This window comes from Schistocerca americana, chromosome 4, assembly GCF_021461395.2.
Source record: "Schistocerca americana isolate TAMUIC-IGC-003095 chromosome 4, iqSchAmer2.1, whole genome shotgun sequence".
NCBI lineage: Eukaryota > Metazoa > Arthropoda > Insecta > Orthoptera > Acrididae > Schistocerca > Schistocerca americana.
The window spans coordinates 597309768-597333520 of record NC_060122.1 but is presented as its reverse complement, the minus strand read 5'-3'; the positions used below and the strand labels follow the sequence as shown (position 1 = coordinate 597333520).

The 23753-nt window shown below is 44.0% G+C and overlaps 1 protein-coding gene across 1 annotated transcript in view; it reads left to right on the top strand.

Moving 5' to 3' along the window:
* The window catches only part of LOC124613641 (outer dense fiber protein 3-like protein 2), a 51512-nt gene extending 35270 nt beyond the window's left edge, over positions 1-16242 (top strand). The window contains exon 4 of the mRNA XM_047142357.1: positions 15981-16242. Within this exon, the coding sequence (XP_046998313.1) occupies positions 15981-16242 (262 nt within the window). The remainder of the gene's footprint in view (positions 1-15980) is intronic.
* The last annotated feature ends 7511 nt before the right edge of the window (positions 16243-23753 follow it).

The window sequence follows — 23753 nt, the reverse complement described above, 5'->3', positions numbered from 1 at the left end:
ACCCCATGCTCTTTCATGATCTGTAAAAACTGATGTCGTTGGGATGTTCCCAAGAGGGTTCTGCTACAATCACATCATCAACATAACAAGTATTTTTTTGTAAAATTTCAGGATTGAATATAGTATTAAATCCCTTAATAAACGCTGCTGATGATATGTTTAAACCAAATGGCAATCGTTTAAATCGGTAACATCTACCGAATACGATAAATGCTGTAAATTTTCTACATTCTGGGGCCAATTCTGTTTGCCAGAAACTACTCCGTAAATCAATTGATGAAAATATCTTAGCACCGTGAAAGTTTTGTATCAATTCCTCTAATTTTTCTGGGTGGTCTGTCTCAGTGATTATGATTGTGTTGATCTGTCTGGAATCAAGCACTAACCTTGATGCTCCCGTCTCGTTTTTGTACAATATGGAGCGGGCTGTTATATGTGGAGGTAGCTGGTTCAATAATATCGTCATCTAACATTTTAGATATATCCTTTATTCCTGTAGCTTAATGGGATTGTATAGGGTGGCACTCTAAATGGTTTGTGCTGTTTTACTTCAAACTTGTACTGAAAGTGTTTAATAATGCCAGTCTTAGGTAAAAATACCTCTGCTTTATCTCGTAAAATACCCTCTAATTCTCTTTTACTGTGTTCCGAAATACCTTGAACTTCTTGCAATTTTTGGTCGAATTCTTTATGGACTTCTAACATGAGTTGAGGCGATTCCCCCTTTTGTGCATACCATTCCAATTCTTCATCCTCTTTATCTCGCATCATTCTTAATTGTTTGTTTATAACTGGTATTTCTTCTAATTTTAGCTTTTGCTCAAAGAGAAGTGTGACATTCCCGAATGTTACGCCTCCTCTCCCCATATCTATTATCGCTAGTCTCTCATTTAAAAAATCTGCACCTATAATCAAATCTACAGTTATTTTAGGTATAATCACGAAGTTGGCTTCGATCTTTTGACGTTGGCACGAAAGAGTTAACCTTGTTTGCCTCGTACTTCCGCAGCATTGTTTGATAGGACCCGTGGTCTAGGGGTAGTGTCTTTGATTCATAATCAAAACGTCTTCGGTCCCGGGTTCGATCCACGCCACTGCCTAAATTTTTGATAAATGATCAGCATTAGCGGCCGAAGACTTCCGGCATAAGAAGTCAGCCTCATTCTGCCAACGGCCTTGTCAAAGAGGGCGGAGGAGCGGATAGAGTTTCAGGGCACTCTCTTGTCCTAGGGGTGGGAAATTGCCCCTAAAGGCGGAAGAATCAGCAATGATCAACGACATGAGGATGCAGAAGGCAATGGAAACCACTGCATTAAAGACACGTAACGTGTATCCACAGGACATGTGGCCTGTAATTGAAGAAGTGTCATGATGATCTCTCCATTGGCAAAAGATTCCGGAATAGCCCCCATTCGGATCTCCGGGAGGGGACTGCCAAGGGGGAGGTTGCCATGAAAAAAAATTGAATAATCAACGAAAGGATAACGTTCTACGAGTCGGGGCGTGGAATGTCAGAAGCTTGAACGTGGTAGGGAAACTAGAAAATCTGAAAAGGGAAATGCAAAGGCTCAATCTAGATATAGTAGGGGTCAGTGAAGTGAAGTGGAAGGAAGACAAGGATTTCTGGTCAGATGAGTATCGGGTAATATCAACAGCAGCAGAAAATGGTATAACAGGTGTAGGATTCGTTATGAATAGGAAGGTAGGACAGAGGGTGTGTTACTGTGATCAGTTCAGTGAACGGGTTGTTCTGATCAGAATCGACAGCAGACCAACACCGACAACGATAGTTCAGGTATACATGCCGACGTCGCAAGCTGAAGATGAACAGATAGAGAAAGTGTATGAGGATATTGAAAGGGTAATGCAGTATGTAAAGGGGGACGAAAATCTAATAGTCATGGGCGACTGGAATGCAGTTGTAGGGGAAGGAGTAGAAGAAAAGGTTACAGGAGAATATGGGTTTGGGACGAGGAATGAAAGAGGAGAAAGACTAATTGAGTTCTGTAACAAGTTTCAGCTAGTAATAGCGATTACCCTGTTCAAGAGCCGCAAGAGGAGGAGGTATACTTGGAAAAGGCCGGGAGATACGGGAAGATTTCAATTAGATTACATCATGGTCAGACAGAGATTCCGAAATCAAATACTGGGTTGTAAGGCGTACCCAGGAGCAGATATAGACGCAGATCACAAAATAGTAGTGATGAAGAGTAGGCAGAAGTTCAAGACATTAGTCAGGAAGAATCAATACGCAAAGAAGTGGGATACGGAAGTACTAAGGAATGACGAGATACGTTTGAAGTTCTCTAACGCTATAGATACAGCAATAAGGAATAGCGCAGTAGGCAGTACAGTTGAAGAGGAATGGACATCTCTAAAAAGGGCCATCACAGAAGTTGGGAAGCAAAACATAGATACAAAAAGGTAGCTGCGAAGAAAGCATGGGTAACAGAAGAAATACTTCAGTTGATTGATGAAAGGAGGAAGTACAAACACGTTGCGGGAAAATCAGGAATACAGAAATACGAGTCCCTGAGGAATGAAATAAATAGGAAATGCAGGGAAGCTAAGACGAAATGGCTGCAGGAAAAACGTGAAGACATCGAAAAAGATATGATTGTCGGAAGGACAGACTCAGCATACAGGAAAGTCAAAACAACCTTTAGTGACATTAAAAGCAACGGTGGTAACATTAAGAATGCAACAGGAATTCCACTGTTAAATGCAGAGGAGAGAGCAGATAGGTGGAAAGAATACATTGAAAGCCTCTATGAGAGTGAAGATTTGTCTGATGTGATAGAAGAAGGAACAGGAGTCGATTTAGAAGAGATAGGGGATCCAGTATTAGAATCGGAATTTAAAAGAGCTTTGGAGGACTTACGGTCAAATAAGGCAGAAGGGATAGATAACATTCCATCAGAATTTCTAAAATCATTGGGGGAAGTGGCAACAAAACGACTATTCACGTTGGTGTGTACAATATATGAGTCTGGCGACATACGATCTGACTTTCGGAAAAGCATCATCCACACAATTCCGAAGACGGCAAGAGCTGACAAGTGCGAGAATTATCGCACAATCAGCTTAACAGCTCATACATCGAAGCTGCTTACAAGAATAATATACAGAAGAATGGAAAAGAAAATTGAGAATCCGCTAGGTGACGATCAGTTTGGCTTTAGGAAAAGTAAAGGGACGAGAGAGGCAATTCTGACGTTACGGCTAATAATGGAAGCAAGGCTAAAGAAAAATCAAGACACTTTCATAGGATTTGTCGACCTGGAAAAAGCGTTCGACAATATAAAATGGTGCAAGCTGTTCGAGATTCTGAAAAAAGTAGGGGTAAGCTATAGGGAGAGACGGGTCATGTACAATATGTACAACAACCAAGAGGGAATAATAAGAGTGGACGATCAAGAACGAAGTGCTCGTATTAAGAAGGGTGTAAGACAAGGCTGTAGCCTTTCGCCCCTACTCTTCAATCTGTACATCGAGGAAGCAATGATGGAAATAAAAGAAAGGTTCAGGAGTGGGATTAAAATACAAGGTGAAAGGATATCAATGATACGATTCGCTGATGACATTGCTATCATGAGTGAAAGTGAAGAAGAATTAAATGATCTGCTGAACGGAATGAACAGTCTAATGAGTACACAGTACGGTTTGAGAGTAAATCGGAGAAAGACGAAGGTAATGAGAAGTAGTAGAAATGAGAACAGCGAGAAACTTAACATCAGGATTGATGGTCACGAAGTCAATGAGAAGTAGTAGAAATGAGAACAGCGAGAAACTTAACATCAGGATTGATGGTCACGAAGTCAATGAAGTTAAGGAATTCTGCTACCTAGGCAGTAAAATAACCAATGACGGACGAAGCAAGGAGGACATCAAAAGCAGACTCGCTATGGCAAAAAAGGCATTTCTGGCCAAGAGAAGTCTACTAATATCAAATACCGGCCTTAATTTGAGGAAGAAATTTCTGAGGATGTACGCCTGGAGTACAGCATTGTATGGTAGTGAAACATGGACTGTGGGAAAACCGGAACAGAAGAGAATCGAAGCATTTGAGATGTGGTGCTATAGACGAATGTTGAAAATTAGATGGACTGATAAGGTAAGGAATGAGGAGGTTCTACGCAGAATCGGAGAGGAAAGGAATATATGGAAAACACTGATAAGGAGAAGGGACAGGATGATAGGACGTCTGCTAAGACATGAGGGAATGACTTCCATGGTACTAGAGAGAGCTGTAGAGGGCAAAAACTGTAGAGGAAGACAGAGATTGGAATACGTCAAGCAATTAATTGAGGACGTAGTTGCAAGTGCTACTCTGAGATGAAGAGGTTAACACAGGAAAGGAATTCGTGGCGGGCCGCATCAAACCAGTCAGTAGACTGATGACCAAAAAAAAAAGGACCTCTTACTTTAATCTTACGTGTTTTCAGAACTGGCAATCCCTCATTGGCATTACACTGCATGAATAAATTTTCTGAGATCGCGGTCAGTTCACCTCCGCTATCAATTACAATATTGACTGGGATATGCTTTACCGTGGCCTTCACAATTGGTTGAATTTGAAAGGGTTGGTTCTGTTCTTCTTCTTCTTGCATCAACGAATCTTCCACTTAATCATACATGAGTCTTTTCAGGAATTTCCCTTGTGAATTCGAACTTTCTGTAGGATAAGCTTCGACTGCTACTTCCCTCTCTTTTATTTCCTCTTCTCTATTTCTTCCTTCATTTACGCTTTCTTCAACATCCTCTACTTTTTCCTCATCCTCGTCTATCTTCTCTTTCTTCGTCGCTACTTCCACATAATCCCATTTAAATGCTCTGATTATCGCTTCATAACTTCCTTCATTATATACGTTGGGTTGTGTGCCCACTAGTAACTTATTTTCAGCTTCTGTCGACTGCGCATTATCCTCATTGATTTCGTTTCCCTGGTTTCCATCTCAAATAGCTCTGCAATACTCATTACTTCGTTCTTTCCTCCTACATTCGTTGTGCATGCCTCTGGTAATTCATCTTCCTCGTCAGTATTCTCCCAATTAATTTCGTCCCAACACGATATTGTTATTTTCCTGTCTTCGTTTTCATCTGGTCCCTGCGGTTTTGTTTCCTCCTTCTTCTCTTCTCGTGATAAAGTATTTACTTCTCTGTTCAAGGTGCTGCAATTATCATGGGTCGGTGCGTCATTCTCTTTGGCATGGGCGCTTAGCTGTCAATTCGAACGTTTTTCGGGGTTTGGTGGTCTTACCTGCACCTCTTCTGTCTGTATTCTCTTTTCTTGTTCAGCTTGTTGATACTGGTTTCTTTGTTGATGATTTGTCGGTCTATTGGTTCTCCAACGTATTAGTTCGGTATCTTGTCTGGCTAACCTTGCCGCTTCATTGCACGATCCAGACTGTCTTGAAACATACATTTGTGGTTCTGCATGTGTTTGTGGTGCCGTTTGTTCATCAAGAATTTCGAAACGTGTTTGTTGCTGTGCAGGCGGTCTGATTTCACACATATTACTTTCCGCCTGTGATTGGAATCGCAAATGCGTAATATATTTGTTAATTGCTTGTTTTTCCGGTGCTGTTACAGATACGGATGTGGTTGCAGACTCAGTGCTTGTTCGATCCTGTTTACTACGCTCTTCAATAGTTTGCAACATCTCTGTTTGCAATTTCTGAAATTGTTGCTTCGTTTACGCTTCTATTTTGACTATGCGATTATCATATCTTGTCAGCACTGCTTTTGTGATACGTTTGTGTAACACACTGTTTTCAACAATTTCACGCGCTGTACCTGCTGCTTGTCTAGTAATTACGTTTATCTGTTTCTCTAGTTTCTTGACTTCTCCCTGGGTGTTGTTACGTAATGTTTTGATCTCGTCCTGAATGTCATTACGCAATGTTTGTACGTCCGCTTGTATTTTGTCAATGTCTGTTCTCAACTGACTGTAACCTGTTATTAAGTTTCCTATCACTTCTCGAGATTCTTTTGCCTCGTCTTCAATATGACTTAGGTGTAACTGAATTTTTTTGTTTTGTTCTTTAATCTCACGCATTTGTCTCGTGGTTTCTGCAATTTGTTTCGTCGTTCCTGCATTCTGAATTTTAATTTGGTTCGCAATTTCTTTATTTTGCCTTGTCATGGTTTCCGTCATTTGTTGTAATAATTCTGCCAGATTGGTGGGTCCTATTGCGTTTTCTTCCGACGTCCTGCGCTCTGTGTTTTCGCCCAAGTGTTGGTTCGCAACCGATTGCATTGAACTGTGCAGTGACACGTTTCTGCTCGAATTCCTTGTACTCTGTGGTGAGGGAGCTCTGATTACTTGTACTATGGGTTCTACGTATTCAAGACGCAAGTTAGAATCCTCATCGACTGTCTCTCTACTTTCCTGCTCCTCTGTCGTATGCTGACCTACGTTTTCTATGTCTTGGCGTACATTATCCTCGTTATGGTGCGTTATCTGTCCTATTTCTCGCGATACCGCATCGTCTGTTGTACTGTCCTCTATTCTCTGTCCATCTTCATGCTGGGTCTCTACCTCAATTCGGTCAATGTCTCGATCTGCCATTGCTAATCTTTCCGAATCCCTTATTTTCTGTTTTAAAAGCAATTAACGCACCCTATTTCGCGTCAACATGCGCTCATACGATTTCACGCGTTTCATAAACTTTTTGCTCACACGACTTGACACTTATTATACCCAAGACTGATAATCCATTCACTTACTTGTTGGGTCAGAACCAACTTGTCAGCGATGTATCTGCCACCTATGCGCTTGCATTGGAGAGAAAACTTAATTCTAACAATATTAAAATTCATAACTTAATTATGCCATTGTCTCTGCTAGAATGTCTCACTTTCTATTGAATACTTTCATACTATCTATCGCTGCAGCTACTGTTTTCAACTATTTATGCCTTTCAAAATAATTTTTTATTACGAAAATTTTTAACAGGATATTTTTCTGATCTAGTTGGGCATGTGGTCGACCTTCAATCATGGTATTTTACCATCCTGGCAGGGTCGCCAGTCTCTAACATTCTGCGTGGTTTCTGTTTGTTCGTGTCTCCCTACCACTTTCGTGCAACGACGCTCTGAGCGTGTTGTTTAGGGAATTGACTAATTTGAACCTGTGACCTGTTGCTGGTAAGGAGACGCCAGACCACACATGACATGTAGAGTTCAGAAGAGTTCAGTGAGACTAGCGATGATATAATCAAATACTTAATGATTTCAGCGTCAGCTCCACTGCACTCCCTGTAAAAGAATGTTAATACCAACTAAATTTAGTGGAAGGGGTCAAGTCTTTCCTATCTTTAGTTAGCTGGTAAAATAACATCGAAAAAGCAGTTAAGTTTACCATTGGAAATTTTATTCTACTCACAAAACATTGTTTATAAATTGCAGTATTGATAAAAGTAAATATTAATACAGGATGATAAAAACCAACTGTGTTCAACAAAAATGTGAACGAATATTCCCTGAATGGGTTTCCAAGTTCTACAATGGACCGAAGGATGACCTATGCCATATCACATCTATAATCTAGATTTTAGTTAAGTTTCATAAAAGAGAAAACTATCAAAATGGTCTACAGTGACTCTCAATTATCTTTAATTACTTATCTAACTTGTCGTAAATTACAGTGGCTGATGTGGCTTCTCAATAATTATACAACAGAAAAATCATCGCATTTCAGATTTTAGCTTCTAGTAGCAAATGTGAATACCACGAAGTTTAATTGACGATCGACACTTGTATTACGTAAAAAGGTGATGTAACAGATGAGACGTCTGCAGTTCTGAGTGAAGCCTTATGGCGGCACCGCGTACATTCATTACCTTGTCGGTGTTTAGGCAGTGTCAGGGGGCGGCGGGCGGTGCAGCTCCACGCACCTCGCCGTCTCGGAAGCAACTCCTATCTTAACTTCTCCTTACTACAATTTACCGAAGTTGGTTTGAAAAAGAGGTAGCTGGCTGTGTTTTCAACTGATCAATCAGGGTCTCAATGTTAACTTTAAACTCCACCTACAAAAATTCTGTCTATCCAATGAGAAACGTTATACTTTTCGTGGTGGGGCAATGTTTTTAACGTTTGCAACATAACAGAGACGCGTATAGTCTCACGCTAAAACTTTCAGCTGGTGTGGTCCTTTTAGTGTTAGTGTAAGATCTATACTGTTCTTCTGGAGGGCTCTATCTTGTAACACGGGCTGGGGGGTGGTCCTGGCGGTCGGCTGGCAACGTGGGTGTCCATCCCTTATCGTAGGGCCTCCTAGCCTACACGACTCTGCTATCGGCTACTGTTCTCGTTTCTTCCCTCGGAACTGCGTCTGTTTCACGGTGGGGAGGTATGACATGCATTTAGGCGTTCTTGTGTTAGTCTGTGGTATTCCATTTGCTCACTCGTTGATCGTATTACTTTGGTTAGTTTAATGTCAGGATTTATTCGGAGCTATGTGACATACTGCCGGATTTGCTATCATGTCAGGGTTTTCATGGAAGGTGTTGGATTTGCTTGACACCTTACACTACGTCTACATGGATATTCTGCAAATCACATTTAAGTGCCTGGCAGAGGGTTCATCCAACCACATTCACAATTCTCTATTATTCCAATCTCGTATAGCTGGGTTGAAAGAACGAACACCTATAACTTTCCGTGCCATCTTTGATTTTCCTTATTTTATCGTGGTGATCGTTTCTCCCTATGTATGTCGGCGTCAACATAATATTTTCACATTCGGAGGAGAAAGTTGATGATTGGAATTTCGTCCGCCATGGAAAACGCACTTCTTTTAATGATGTCCATCCCAAATGCTGTATTATTTCAGTGACACTGTCTCCCCTGTTTCACGATAATACAAAACGTACTGCCCTTCTTTGAACTTTTTCGATGTTCTCCATCAATAATATCTAGTAAAGCTCACACACCGCGCAGAACTGTTCTAAAAGAGGACGGACAAACGTAGTGTAGGTAGTCTCTTTAGAAGAACTGTTACATTTTCTAAGTGACCTGCCAATAAAACGCAGTCTTTGGTTAGCCCTCCCCACAACATTTTCTGTGTTCCTTCCAATTTAAGATGTCCGTAATTATAATTGCTAGGTATTTAACCGAATTTACGGGCTTTAGATTTGACTGTTTTATCATGTAACATTAGTTCAATGAATTCCTTTAAGCACTCATGTGGATGACCTCACACTTTTCGTTATTTAGGGTCATTACCAATTTTTGCACCATACAGATATCTTTTCTATAACGTTTTGCAATTTGTTTTGATCTTCTAATGAGTTTACTACTCGATAAACGACAGCGTCATCTGCAAACAGCCTAAGACGGCTGCTGAGATTGTGTCTCAAATCGTTTACATAGATAAGGAATCGCAAAGGGCCTATAATACTACCTTGGGGAACGCCAGAAATCGCTTCCGTTTTACTCGATGACTTTCCGTCAATTACTACGAAATGTGACCTCTCTGACAGGAAATCACGGACCCAGTAACATGTCTGAGACGATATTCCACAAGCAAGCAATTTCACTACAAGCAGCTTAAGTGGTCCTGTGTCAAAAGCCTTCTAGGGATCCAGAAATACGGAATCAATTTGAAATCCCTCGTCAATAGCACTCATCACTTCATGCGAGTAAAGAGCTAGTTGTGTTTCACAAGAACGTTGTTTTCTAAATCCGTGTTGACTGTTTGTCAATAGACCGTTTTCTTCGAGGTAGTATGGGCCTGTAATTTAGTGGATTACTCCTACTACCTTTCTTGAATATTGGTGTGACCTGTGCAGCTTTCCAGCCTTTGGGTCGGATCTTTCGTAAAGCGAACGGTTGTATATGATTGTTAAGTATGGAACTATTGCATCAGCATACAATGAAAGGAACCTAATTATTATATAGTCTGGACCAGAAGACTTGCTTGTATTAAGTGATATAACTTGCTTCGCTACTCCGAAGATATCTATTGCTACGTTACTCATACTGGCAGCTGTTTCTGATTCGAATTCTGGAATATATAAATGCCCACGTATATGAACGGTGTTATTTTTGTTGTTCTTAGATTGTAACACCATGACATATACACTATCCTTGTAAAAGTTACCTACAGATGAATTAAACTACTGCCGGCCGGTGTGGCCGTGCGGTTCTAGGCGCTTCAGTCTGGAACCGCGTGACCACTCCAGTCGCAGGTTCGAATCCTGCCTCGGGCATGTCCTTAGGTTAGTTAGGTTTAAGTAGTTCTAAGTTCTAGGGGACTGATGACCATAGATGTTAAGTCCCATAGTGCTCAGAGCCATTTGAACCAATTAAACTACTACTACTACTATTATAACAACAATTACTAATACTGTTATTATTATCATCTCTAGTCTAGAAAATAGCTCTCTTCCTCTGAAAACTAGCGCTGATGTTCACAACAGCAATCAATACTAGCCACTGGTCACAGCCAGGAACTGATATACGCTACTGTTTGTGAAAACTACAGCACCAAGAGGGAGACATATGATTACAAAGAAATTTATTACACAGATTAGGGGCAAGACAATATACATGTGCTTATAATTACAGAACTCTACATGCACTCTGACTGTGAGGATTCAGTGCGGTGGAAGACGCCATGTCAAGGAGGAAGACAGGAAGAGAAGAACCGACCATATCCCAGACATATTCGATGGGCAACAGATCAGGTGAGCGTACAAGCCAGGAAGTTGTGGAATGTGCTGTTCTTTGAAGAAGACATGCACTTGCCTCACCACGCTTGGATGGATATTATAATGCTGAAATATGGCATGTGGAGCTTCCTGCAAGAGGGACAGTGCCTTGGTTGCTGATCAGATTGCCTTAAATAAGTAGAAGATGAGATCATTTTATCTTATAGGCAATGGGTGTCCAAAACCATCAGACTTGGCGTTTGTCCGACATGCCGCTGAACAATGCAGTATAGCCGATTGCTTTCATCGCGGCAAAATTTAATACGTTCGCGGTCACTGTAGGGCGAGCTGATGTGGAACACGTGTCCATCGCAGTCTGGCGAGTTGTTGTCAATGGAAGCCGACCTAATGACAAGCATGGCCTTCAGCAGACTGTTGAATCGTCGGTGCAGGCATGTCCACATCCATAGCAATTCGAGCCGGCACTGTGAACGATGCTGTTCTGTCAATCACTCCATATGGCTGCCATCCTAGGTGTGCTCACACTCTTGTCCGGCGTCCGGTCGTTGATGCAAGCTACCCTTTCCTATTCGCTGGTTCTACCAAATCCTGCAGCCTGTGGCGCGATCGTCACACAACGTGCTATGAGAAGGTCTTACAAATCCCAGCAATCATTTCGAGTGAGGAGAGAATAACTATTTCAAGCGAGTTTAACAATTCTTGATTGCGAGTTTAAATGCATGGTAGATCTTGATAGCACGACTTGGGTCGGTACCTTTCAATTAAATATTGATTTCCCATGGGCCCTGCACGGAGCCGAGCCATCCCGAAGTGTGACGGAAAAGCCTACTAAGGTGACGTCACAAGTTCGTTGGGGGGCCCGTATATTTCGTTGGCCCCGGTTTCTACACACACATCACTGTTGTTAACAGTGTGCCTTCTACGTGCCACAATGTCGCGGTAGGACAAACCCGTTTCCCGAACGCCAATCACTCTGTGCCGTTCGAACACATGTGCTGATAATGCGCCGTCTGATTATCGACGAATCATACCGGTACACGCTTGAACGTTTTCACTTATAAGGAGGCCGCGCCATCTCAGCATAATCGCTTTCGTCAAGATTTATGGCATGTGTAGGGCTTGGCGAGATTATGGAAATGACGGAAGTGGGAGCTCCAAATGGCTAAGTGTGTAGGAAAAAAATAGCATTTCTGGCGCGGATCGATGGAGGCTTGAGCCATTTGTGTTTCCGGGCAGCGGTTGGCACATCGGAAAAAGTACAGTATGGTAGTAAAAAGGGTCGTGGGATCGAGTCCCTATGCAAAAAGCTCTTTTATTTTCAACTTTTACGTCACATATATTGAAAAGTAAACATAAATATTTCTCAATATATTGTATGTGTTAATATTTACACGAAAGGCATGAAAAGGAGAGGCAGAGGAAAATTGGGGGTAGCAAATCCATTGCCAAGAAATGTAGTTACAGCATCCACGAGAACTCAGCGATCAAATTTCCAGCACAGGACTGTAAGGAGTACACGACAAATTCGTACATAAAATTAGACCCTTTTATTATTATACTGTTGATGATTTACACACCTAGGGTTTCATTCATCGTAGAACAAGGCATCTTACACATGTTACTAACGCTTCAGTTTTACGGTTATGGGATTATTTTTAAAGTTTCTGTAGGAAAACAAACTTCACTTAAGTTCATCAGAGGTTATCACTCATTGCACGGTATGCAGCAAACCACGCGTAACGCTGCTGGAAGGGCGAAATGAAACTAATGGCATACGAATTCCTGTACGCTGCAATTACAATCCCTTGTTGGAAAGTTATTTGCAGAGTTGTCGTGGACGCTGTAAGTACAATCAATTCTTGAAAATTTATTTCAAATGGTTCTATTGACTCTAAGGAATATGGGACTTAACATCTGAGGTCATCAGTCCCCTTGACTTAGAACTACTAAAACCTAACCTAAGGACATCACACACACATCCATACCCGAGACAGGATTCGAACCTGAGACCGTAGCAGCAACGCGGTTCCGGACTGAAGCACCTAGAACCGCTCGGCCACAACGACCGGAAGATTTATTTACTACTCTAAACTTTCCTTTGCCTTTCCATTTCATGCCTTTTATAAAAATATTAAGAAACTGGTTATATTGAACATTTTGGTTTATTTACAGTGTAGCTGGCGTACAATCTGAAAATTAAAACAAAAGCTCCTGTGTAGGGACTCGAGCCTACAACTCTCTGTTTACCGGAGACATAAGTGGCTCATAACGCACTCGACCCGCGACCATTCTCATAATGCCTCATTTTTATTTATTTGTTTCTTTATTAACGTTACAGAGTGGCCCACGGCCTTTGTAATCATAGTGAGTTATTTGTCACTAAAAACTAGTAACAAACCTGCAGAGGTTAGTTCATCGTCTTTCTCTGCAGCTTCTCTCAATGCTGTTAGTTATTCTCTGTTTCACGAAACAGCTTTATTAATTAAAAAAAAAAATGTAATACATGAAGTAAATTTTGGAAAAGGAAAACAAATTTAACCATGTTGTTAATACACTACTGGCTATTAAATTGCTACACCAAGAAGAAATGCAGATGATAAACGAGTATTCACTGAACAAATATACTAGAACTGACATGTGATTACATTTTCACGCAATTTGGGTGCATAGATCCTGAGAAATCAGTACCCAGAACAACCACCTCAGACCGTAATAACGGCCTTGATACGCCTGGGCATTGAGTGAAACAGAGCTTGGATGGCGAGTACAGGTACAGCTGCCCATGCAGCTTCAACACGATACCACAGTTCATCAAGAGTAGTGACAGGCGTTTTGTGACGAGCCAGTTGCTCGGCCACCATTGACCAGACGTTTTAAATTGATGAGGGATCTGGAGAATGTGCTGGCCAGGGCTGTAGTCGAACATTTTCTGTATCCAGAAAGGCCCGTACAGGACCTGCAACATGCGGTCGTGCATTATCTTGCTGAAATGTAGGCTTTCGCAGGGATCGAATGAAGGGTAGAGCCACGGGTCGTAACACATCTGAAATGTAACGTCCACTGTTCAAAGTGCCGTCAATGCGAACAAGAGGTGACCGAGACATGTAACCAATGGCACCCGATACCATCACGCCGGGTGATACGCCAGTATAGCGATGACGGATACACGCTTCCAATGCGCGTTTATCGCGATGTCGCCAAACACGGATTCGACCATTATGATGCTGCAAAGAGAAACTGGATTCATCCGAAAAAATGACGTTTTGCCATTCGTGCACCCAGGTTCGTCGTTGAGTACACCATCGCAGGCGCCATGGTGCTGCAAATGTCGTCGAACTGTTCGTGTTCGGAAACGTCCCCATCTGTTGACTCAGGGATCGAGACGTGGCTGCACGATCCGTTACAAATGGTTCAAATGGCTCTGAGCACTATGGGACTCAACTGCTGAGGTCATTAGTCCCCTAGAACTTAGAACTAGTTAAACCTAACTAACCTAAGAACATCACACACATCCATGCCCGAGGCAGGATTCGAACCTGCAACCGCAGCGGTCTCGCGGTTCCAGACTGCAGCGCCAGAACCGCGCGGCCACTTTGGGCGGCCGATCCGTTACAGCCATGCGGATAAGATGCGTGTCATCTCGACTGCTAGTGATACGAGGCCGTTGGGATCCAGCACGGCGTTCCGTATTACCTTGCTGAACCCCCCCGATTACAAATTGTGCTATCTGTTGTGTTGGCAGAAGAGCCAACTCCGTGTTACAAGAGGAGGCCGAAATGCACGCGTTTTATCTCACGCAGGCTGGCGTGAGGAGGGAAGGACTCTACTGACGTGAGGTCTGGAGCATGACAAGGAATTAGAATTCAGAAAGTGGACGTAATTAGTTTGATACTTAACTTTAATCCATTAATGATGAACGCCGCTCTTGACGGTACATGATTCACAATATTATCTGTTCAGAATAGTAATTGAATATGGCGCCTTGCTAGGTCGTAGCAAATGACGTAGCTGAAGGCTATGCTAAACTGTCGTCTCGGCAAATGAGAGCGTATGTAGACAGTGAACCATAGCTAGCAAAGTCGGCTGTCCAACTGGGGCGAGTGCTAGGGAGTCTCTCTAGACTAGACCTGCCGTGTGGCGGCGCTCGGTCTGCAATCACGGATAGTGGCAACACGCGGGTCCGACGTATACTAACGGACCGCGGCCGATTTAAAGGCTACCTTCTAGCAAATGTGGTGTCTGGCGGTGACACCACACTAACAGTCATTGGATCTCGACCAACGCGAGCAGCAATGTCGCTATACGATAAACCGCAATCGCGATAGGTTACAATCCGACCTTTATCAAAGTCGGAAACGTGATGGTACGCATTTCTCCTCCTTACACGAGGCATCACAACAACGTTTCACCAGGCAACGTCGGTCAACTGCTGCTTGTGTATGAGAAATCGGTTGGAAACTTTCGTTATGTCAGCACGTAGGAGGTGTCGCCACTGGCGCCAACTTTGTGTGAATGCTCTGAAAAGCTAATCATTTGCATATCACAGCACCTTCTTCCTGTCGGTTAAATTTCGCGTGTGTAGCACGTTATCTTCGTGGTGTAGCAATTTTAATGGCCAGTAGTGTAGTATCTTCGTCTTTTTATGTAGATTTTTTCAGTGCTGTTAGTTATCCGTTTTACAAAACAGCTTTGTTAGTCGAAAAAAAAGTGATACATAATGTAAATTTTGGTAAAGGTAAACAATTTTCACTATGTTGTTAAAAAGAAAATAATAATCGGTAGGAAAGATTTTGATGGAAAAAGAGGTTCCTTTACCTGGGTATTTCAAATGGGAGGGCTTCAGTAAATACTTCGAACCTGTCTCACCTGAATTAGCATATTGTATTATATTATATTGTATTAGATAAACGGCTCGTACCTTGCGCACCTTAAGCAAAAATGATATTTTTTTCTTGGAAGCGCTTGACCATCTGGAGCCCCCGGGTCTGCCTCTTTTATTTCTGTCTAGCTTGCTTGGAAGAAAACGGTGATGTCGGGTAGCCGCAGTCCCCTTGCTGATTTGACGTCTCCGCACCGACTGAGCGTGGCGGAACACTGTCCTGTCTGGTCGCACAAAAGAGGACGCTGCTGAGTCTGCGTTAATCAGTTATTATGATTCCACTATTCCCCACACCCTTCGATTTTGGAGTGATTCGGAACACTGCTTGTGGGTGCTGCGCTTTTCGCGAACGGTAGCGTGTGACACAGTGGCTGGCGTCCCGTGCCGTAAGGAGCCGGTGGCGGATGAGCTGTGCCCGTGCGCAGGCGCGGCTGGCTGACGGAGCCGCTGTACGAGTCGAGTCCGGGCCCCGCGGGCTACGTGCCGCCTCCCCCCGAGGTGTACCTGCGTCGCGCGCCCAAGCCCGCGGTGGGCGGCCGCCGCCCGCCCGTGCCGCAGTCGGCGCGCCCCGGCCCGGACGCCTACTACCCCAGCTACGCCTGGGGCCGACACACGCCCGCCTTCTCCTTCCGGAAGCGCAACTCGCCGCTCGTCATGGCCTTCTTCCTGCGGGAGGACAACTCCTGACGCTGGCGCCGCCTCACTTCACCTTATGTTTCCCGTGTCCCTCTAGTAAATCAGTAAAGTACTTTTACCGTGTGAAAAGTTCATTTCCTCCGCGCTGTGACCGCTCAATGTCATTCAATACGTTCACGACGACATCCCTCGATTCACGTTAGCACTCGTGGTGTCGCTCGCCTTCATACATGGCAGTGGACGTTTGAAAATTCGTGACGCTAGTTCGATGTCGTCAATTGATTTAAATGTTATTCCCGGCTGACTCTTAATTCAATTACTGCCACGGGGGTGAGGAGAAAGAACACATCCTGGTGATACCAGCATTATGCGTATTTAGACGTTCGATTAATCTGAATCGTTTGCGATGTTCCAGCGATTATTTTCGAACTCTATGCTGATGTACCGACAAGGACCATTTTTGCTGATAAACATGCGAGTACGTAATGGATGTTCAGTTTCTCAGTATAGTTCGTCGCACTCACACATTATACATCCGCTGTAAGAACAATTTCATGCATTTACATTTTTTGGTGTCCCACAATATTGGTTGGCTAAATATTATGACGATACGTTCTATACAACTTCCACAGATATTGTTTATCATGTAGTCAAGACTACGTAATGAAGCCAAAATCGTGGATAAAATTGAAATGTAGTTTGTCTATTAACCCTTTTCTATTCACTAACTAAATATGAAATATGAATCGGGATTGCAGGTGATGATCCAATCCTTCTTTTCAGTATTAGAATGGTCGATATCGTGTTCTGAATAACGAATGTCATATAATGTCCAAATATCGACACGACCCAGGCTATCAATTCGACACCTAAATGTCTATTCTTCGCTCTCGAAATGTTCGATGTGATTGTCTTTCACACGCAGGCTTCAATTTAACAGTGTATGCACTGTTTTTAGTATTTTAAGTTCCCGTTAATTAATATCTGGTAGTTAATAAGCGAACTAATTTTATGCTGGCGCGTTGTTTGTATCAGTTACCCCCGCAACCGTCCAAGGATAAGATTCTCTTAATGTTCCGCGCACACGCGTTTCACAATTTCATAAAATGCAGAATTACGTAGACTATAGCTTTCTGTTGCGTACAACTTTCGTGGGTTCCACAACCATAATAGTTTCCCAAGAGTATTTTTCCCAGCTAACACAAAGTTCGAATTATGTTGTCGAAATCATTTTCACTTCACCCGACAATAAACGTCTCTAATCACTTCGTCACACGTAATGTATTTTAAACGTGCTTGAAGAGTCTTTAAATAATCTCCTTAACGAATTTCGCAGTCGCGTACCACTTTTTCATCGACTAGCCCGATCGCCATAACTGAAGGTAGAGAGCTCAATGATGTGTTACATGTTCTTTTATATGTATTAAAAAACAAATGCGCCCCTATATCTATCTGTCCCGCTTGGTCTTTGCTACTTTGCTTTTTATTACTTTTCATTATACTGTGCAGTTATTAAAGTTTCGTATTACTTTCCCCTTTTTAATTATTCCCCGATTTTAATTAATTTGATGCCAATTGACACGCATGCCCGCAAAGTACCGTTATAGCGCTTCGCAGTTGATGTGTCTACGTCTACATCTACTTTTATACTCCGCAAGCCACTCAAGGGAGTGTTGCGGAGGGCATTTTGCGTGCCACTGTCATTACCTCCCTTTCCTGTTCCAGTCGCGTATGGTTCGCGGGAAGAAGGACTGTCGGAAGCCTCCGTGCGCGCTCGAATCTCTCTAATTTTACATTCGTGATCTCCTCGGGAGGTATAAATAAGGGGAACCAATATATTTGACACCTCATCCAGAAACGCACCCTCTCCAAACCTGGACAGCAAGCTACACCGCGATGCAGAGCGCCTCTCTTGCAGAGTCTGCCATTTGAGTTTGCTAAACATCTCTGTAACGCTATTACGCTTACCAAATAACCCCGTGACGAAACCCGCCGCTCTTCTTTGGATCTTCTCTATCTCCTCCGTCAACCCGACCTGGTACGGATCCGACACTGATGAGCAATACTCAAGTATAGGTCGGACGAGTGTTTTGTAAGCCACCTCCTTTGTTGATGTACTACATTTCCTAAGGACTCTCCCAATGAATCTCTCAACCTGGCACCCGCCTTACCAACAATTAATTTTATATGATCATTCCACTGCAAATCGTTCCGTGCGCATACTCCCAGATATTTTACAGAAGAAACTGCTACCAGTGTTTGTTCCGCTATCATATAATCATACAATAAAGGATCCTTCTTTCTATGTATTCGCAATACATTACATTTGTCTATGTTAAGGGTCAGTTGCCACTCCCTGCACCAAGTGCCTATCCACTGCAGATCTTCCTGCATTTCGCTGCAATTTTCTAATGTTCCAACTTCTCTGTATACTACAGCATCATCCGCGAAATGCCGCATGGAACTTCCGACACTATCTACTAGGTCATTATATATATTGTGAAAAGCAATGGTCCCATAACACTCCCCTGTGTCACGCCAGAGGTTACTTTAACTTCTGTAGACGTCTCTCCATCGAGAACAACATGCTGTGTTCTGTTTGCTAAAAACTCTTCAATCCAGCCACACAGCTGGTCTGATATTCCGTAGGCTCTTACTTTGTTTATCAGGCTGTGGCAATGAATGAAATCACACTCGCGGATGGGGCCAAGATCGTCGCACAATTGGCTCTGTGCCGTGCACAAGACAGATATAGGGTTTCGATAAAAATATTGAAACACCTGCGATAAATGCATGTTCGAACGTAGATCTAGATGCTAGCCAAAACTGCAGGTTGTGCTCTCGTATTTCACCACAAACGGTACCTCTGCGATCTCCTCAACACCTCGGAAGTGTCAATCGTGGTAAGAACAGTGTTCTGTGTAGCTCTTAGTGCATTATGTCAGAGCTAAGTGAATCGATCATATGCCGGTTTGTTGTTGGTTAATCGTATGACGGGTGCTTTCGTAACAAGGATTTGGTCTTTCAAGAGGCACCGTATCGAGGATTTATACCGCATACGCGGAAAGCGGGAAAACTTTAGCTGCTAAATCAGAACTCTGGTGAAAGTACGTGTTGAATGGTCGTGACGGACGGTCATTGGAGAGGTTTCTGACAAAAAATTGACGACAGCTGAAAAAAAAAAAAATAAAAAATAAAAACAAAAAAAATAAAAAATTAAAATGGAAATGAGCGTTTGGCGCCATTGGCCGGTAGGCCCCTTACGGGGCTGGTCCGGCCGCCTAGGTGCAAGTCTTATTCGACGTCACACTGGGCGACCTGCGCGCCGGATGGAAATGACGTGATGATGAAGACAGCACAACACCCAGTCCCTGAGAGGAGAAAATCCCCGACCCAGCCGGGAATCGAACCCGGGCCCCTTCAGGTGGCAGTCCGTCACGCTAACCATTTTTATTCTTTTTTTGTTTTTTCTTCGTTTTTTAAATCTCCGACCCAGTTGCGAATCGAACCCGGGCCCGTAGGACGGCAATCCGTCACGCCGACCCTTTTTTTATTCTTTTTTTTCTTTTTTGTGTACTTTTTTCCTTTGCCTTTCGCGGGCAAGTGCTCTACCAATTTTTTCCGGTTAAAAAAAGCAAAGGATTGAAACAAAATTTTACATTCAACGTGCATTTGAAAAAAAAGAGAAAAAGTAGCGTGTACCGGTCTCGAACCAGGGTCGCATGGACGGGAGTCTCGCTTGCGTGCCACTTTCTTTTCTTTTTATTTTATATTTTTTTAAATTTTTTTATTTTAAGGAACAAATAATTGCCAGCGTTTGGCTTTGAACTGGCGACTTATAACACAGTAGCCAGGGTGCTAAGGAATTTTTTTTATGCTCTGACCACTTTTTTGTGTTAGGAAAAAGGCGTCTTTCACTTACGACAAGCAAAATTAGAGTTTACATCCATATCAATAACAAAACAAAAGTACCTTCAAAACTATGAAATAGAATTTGAAACAAATAGTAAAATGATAGATAATAGAAAAAGAAATGTAAGCAAATCTTGCACTCCATTCCATGTGCATGGCCCATCTGCACACAGATTCCATGTTCCAAGTTGATAAACATTTCGCAGCGTGTGGAGCTTCATGGCGGCGGTCTTCCTCTGCCCGGTACTCCCCAACTGTGAGGGGGGTTATCGAAGACACTGCGCAAATAGTTGTCGGTATCGGGGTGTACACTCAAGTGTGCTATGACTGTCCTGGAGAAATTGCCAGTAATCAAGGTCCATCTTCTCATCATCTCGAAAGAGGTAGTATATGGATATGCTTTTAAACCATGTAAGAGCGTGTGTCTTCGCAGGCGGGAAATAAGTATCCTCCGGACAAAGGAGGAGCCGTGGCTCAATAGTGCGAGGCGCGATACGTAGGTAGCAGGCGAGGATCTTCAGCAGTAGCAGCCATACCTCTAACGCCGATCCACATGTGAAACGGTGTTCGTCAGTATCCACGAGGTGGCAACGTGGGTAAAGGGTGGAATCCGTCATCCCAGTAGCATACAGCCTTTGTCGCGTTACAACTTTCCCGTTCACAACCTGGTACCACGTGGCTCGTACCCGCGTGGGGAGGAACGGCTTCTGGACCGCTCTTTTCCTCTCAATCACATTGCGTGGGATGGACCTTAGCAGCAACCTGTAAATATCGCTCACCTTGGGAGTGCGAATGTTGGTAAGGTCTGGGTCTACGTAACTAAACTCAAGAATAAGTGCCGAGAGGTGCGAGAGTGAGGGTAATGCGTAATCGTGACAGGTGGCAGAAGAGACGCCGGCAGCAATTCCCCTAACAGACGTCCTGTAAGGGAAGCATGTTGATGGGTCCACAATTTCAGCATTGTGCACAAGTATAACGCTGTAGCTCTCGCTCGTACATTTATAAGTCCCAGTCCACCGTCACGCGGAGGGAGGGTGCGTGTTTCGTAGTGGACTTTGAATAGGTGTCCGGCGGTAAGGTAATATCCAAACGCTGCTTGCAGTCTGTGTGCCATCGCTGTCGATATTGGTAGAACCTGAGCCATGTGGATCATCTTAGTCGCCACGTGAAGGTTGAGGTACTCCACACGCTCTAGAATGTCCATCCGTCGAAGTAGGTTCTGGCGAACTTCTGTGCATATTGCCTGTAGTAATCATTTATAGTTCATGGCAGCTGTGCGGCGCACATCCTGTGTAAATGTTATGCCCAAGAAACGGATCTTGTTGACTAGTGTGAGTGGGGCTAAAGCGCCCTCCTGTAGACCTCTCCCAATAGGCATCGCTGCCGACTTGGCCACATTCATGAGGCTGCCCGCTGACAATCCGTATCGATTGATTCATTGTATCACCGAGCGTACCTCCTCACCAAGGCAAGTAATAGGTCATCAGCATATATCCTGCAGTGAAAGGTGTGATCCCTTAATGGCATGCCCGAGAGCCTGTTTTTCAACCCTCCGACAAGTGGTTCTAGTGCGATCGCGTAAAGGATCATGGACACCCTTGGCGAACTGACCGTCGAATCGGCAAAGGACCCGCAATCCGTCCATTCACCAGTACACGGGATGCAGCTCCACGGAAAAGGCGCTGAAAGATGACGAGAAAGTCAGGCGGGAAGCCCATGCAGGCCATAACTGACAGAAGGAACTTGTGATGAACTCTGTCGAAGGCGTGGTCGAAATCAATGGAGATCAGAGCAGCTCGAAGGCGACAGGATGTGGCGATGGCTATTAAATCCCTGCATTCGCTGGTTGCCCTTTGCATGTTGGTCACTCCGCCCTTGTCGTTTGCTCGAGGGATAGGAGTATTGGCAGAGCCTTCTTTATGCGGCCGGAGAGTAGTCGGGCGAAGATTTTATAGTCCGAGTTTAGCAATGGAATTGGCCTGTAGGCGTCTACCCTCCGACCTCTGGAAGACTTGTGTATCGGTATGAGGATACCTTCGATTAATCCACGTGGCACGTGGAAACCGGGGGTCATCAGTTCCTGGCACATGGTGATCCATCGGGGCATCATTAGATCGCGGGAAGTCCGATAAAACTCGAGTGGCAGGCCGTCTGGTCCGGGCGACTTGTTGAGTGCTCCCTTGTTAAGCGCGTCCTTGATGTCGTTCCGTTTAAGACCAGTTAAAAGCGACGCCGCTGCTGCGTTGTCGAGGGTGTGCGACACGTGCTGCAGTATGCCGTGATCGTCCGCTTCCTCCGTAGTCACCTCTTCGTAAAACCGGCGATAATAATCTGAAAAGGCTTCTGCAATCGCTGCCTGAGTCATTACGACCCTACCATCGGGCAAAATGAGGTCCGTGATCAGCTGCTGGCGGCGTCGGCGGCTGTCGAGCGCTATATCATTCAGCTATCGGGGCGGACTGCGGCATTGAATGTCGCACTACCGAAACAACACAAAGGGGCTCTAGAAGCAGGGGATTCCAGGGCGAGCTGGAGTTCCAAAACTACTCACCAGTGATGCAAATGACGGTAAGAGGGAAACGTGGTGTGGAGCAACGGAAGGAACACATGAGTCTTGCTTCACACAGTTTGCAACTTCCCGCTGAGCTTACGTCCCAAGACTGAAAACACTGCGGGGGGTTCGCCGATGATTTGGGCAGCCGTATTGCAGTATTGTGTGGGTTCCGTAGTCACGCTGTTGTAGAAGATACTGTAGCCATTCTGGCTGATCAGGTGTATCCCATGGTGCAATCTTTGTTCCCCCAATGGTGATTTTCTGTTCCGAGACGACAGGATCTTTGTTCACACAGTTCACGTTCTCCATGACTGGTTTTGTAAGGGCGAGGATGAATTGTCGCATCTCCCCTGACCACCACGGTCACCAGATGTCAATATTATTGAGTCTTTGTGGTCTACTTTGGACAGAAGTCATTATCTGAACTTGCCAGTATTTTGCAGGAAAATGCTATAAGATTCCCTTGAAAGCTACACAGGGACTGCATTTTTCCATTCCGAGACGACTGGGAGCTGTTTTGAAAATCAACGGTTTTCCTACACCTTATTATGCATGGCAGTGTGTCGTGTTTTTGTTTCCACATTTTTGTCCACCCCTTATACGAGCGTACTGCTCCACGGATTTATTGGGAAACGTTCTTGGCGGACTCAGTATTGCTACACTATCAAGTCATTCTAAATAATAGTGAAGAAGAATTGTCTACAGTGATGAGACCTGCTTCGAACTGAGTTCCGACGACCAACGAAGACTTTTCTGAAGATGCCCCGGACAGGAGTGGCATGTCTGTGTAGCCGCCCCGGACAGCGGTGGAATAGGAACTTGATTGTCGCCCGCCATACAGGTCGACAACCGGGAATGATGGTCTGGGGCACCATTTCTTTCCGTAGCGGGACCCCTTTGGTTGTCGACGGCAGTCTTTCACCTATTCAATGCACCATTTTGTTGCCCTTCCTGGCAAGCCATCCTGCACTTACATTTCAGACACAAATGGCGAGTTTCTACTGTTTGTCTTCGTGCATGCCAAACCCAACCTTGGCCAGCAACGTCGCCGGATCTCTCCACAATTAAGAGCTTTATGGGAAGGGTCCTCCACGGG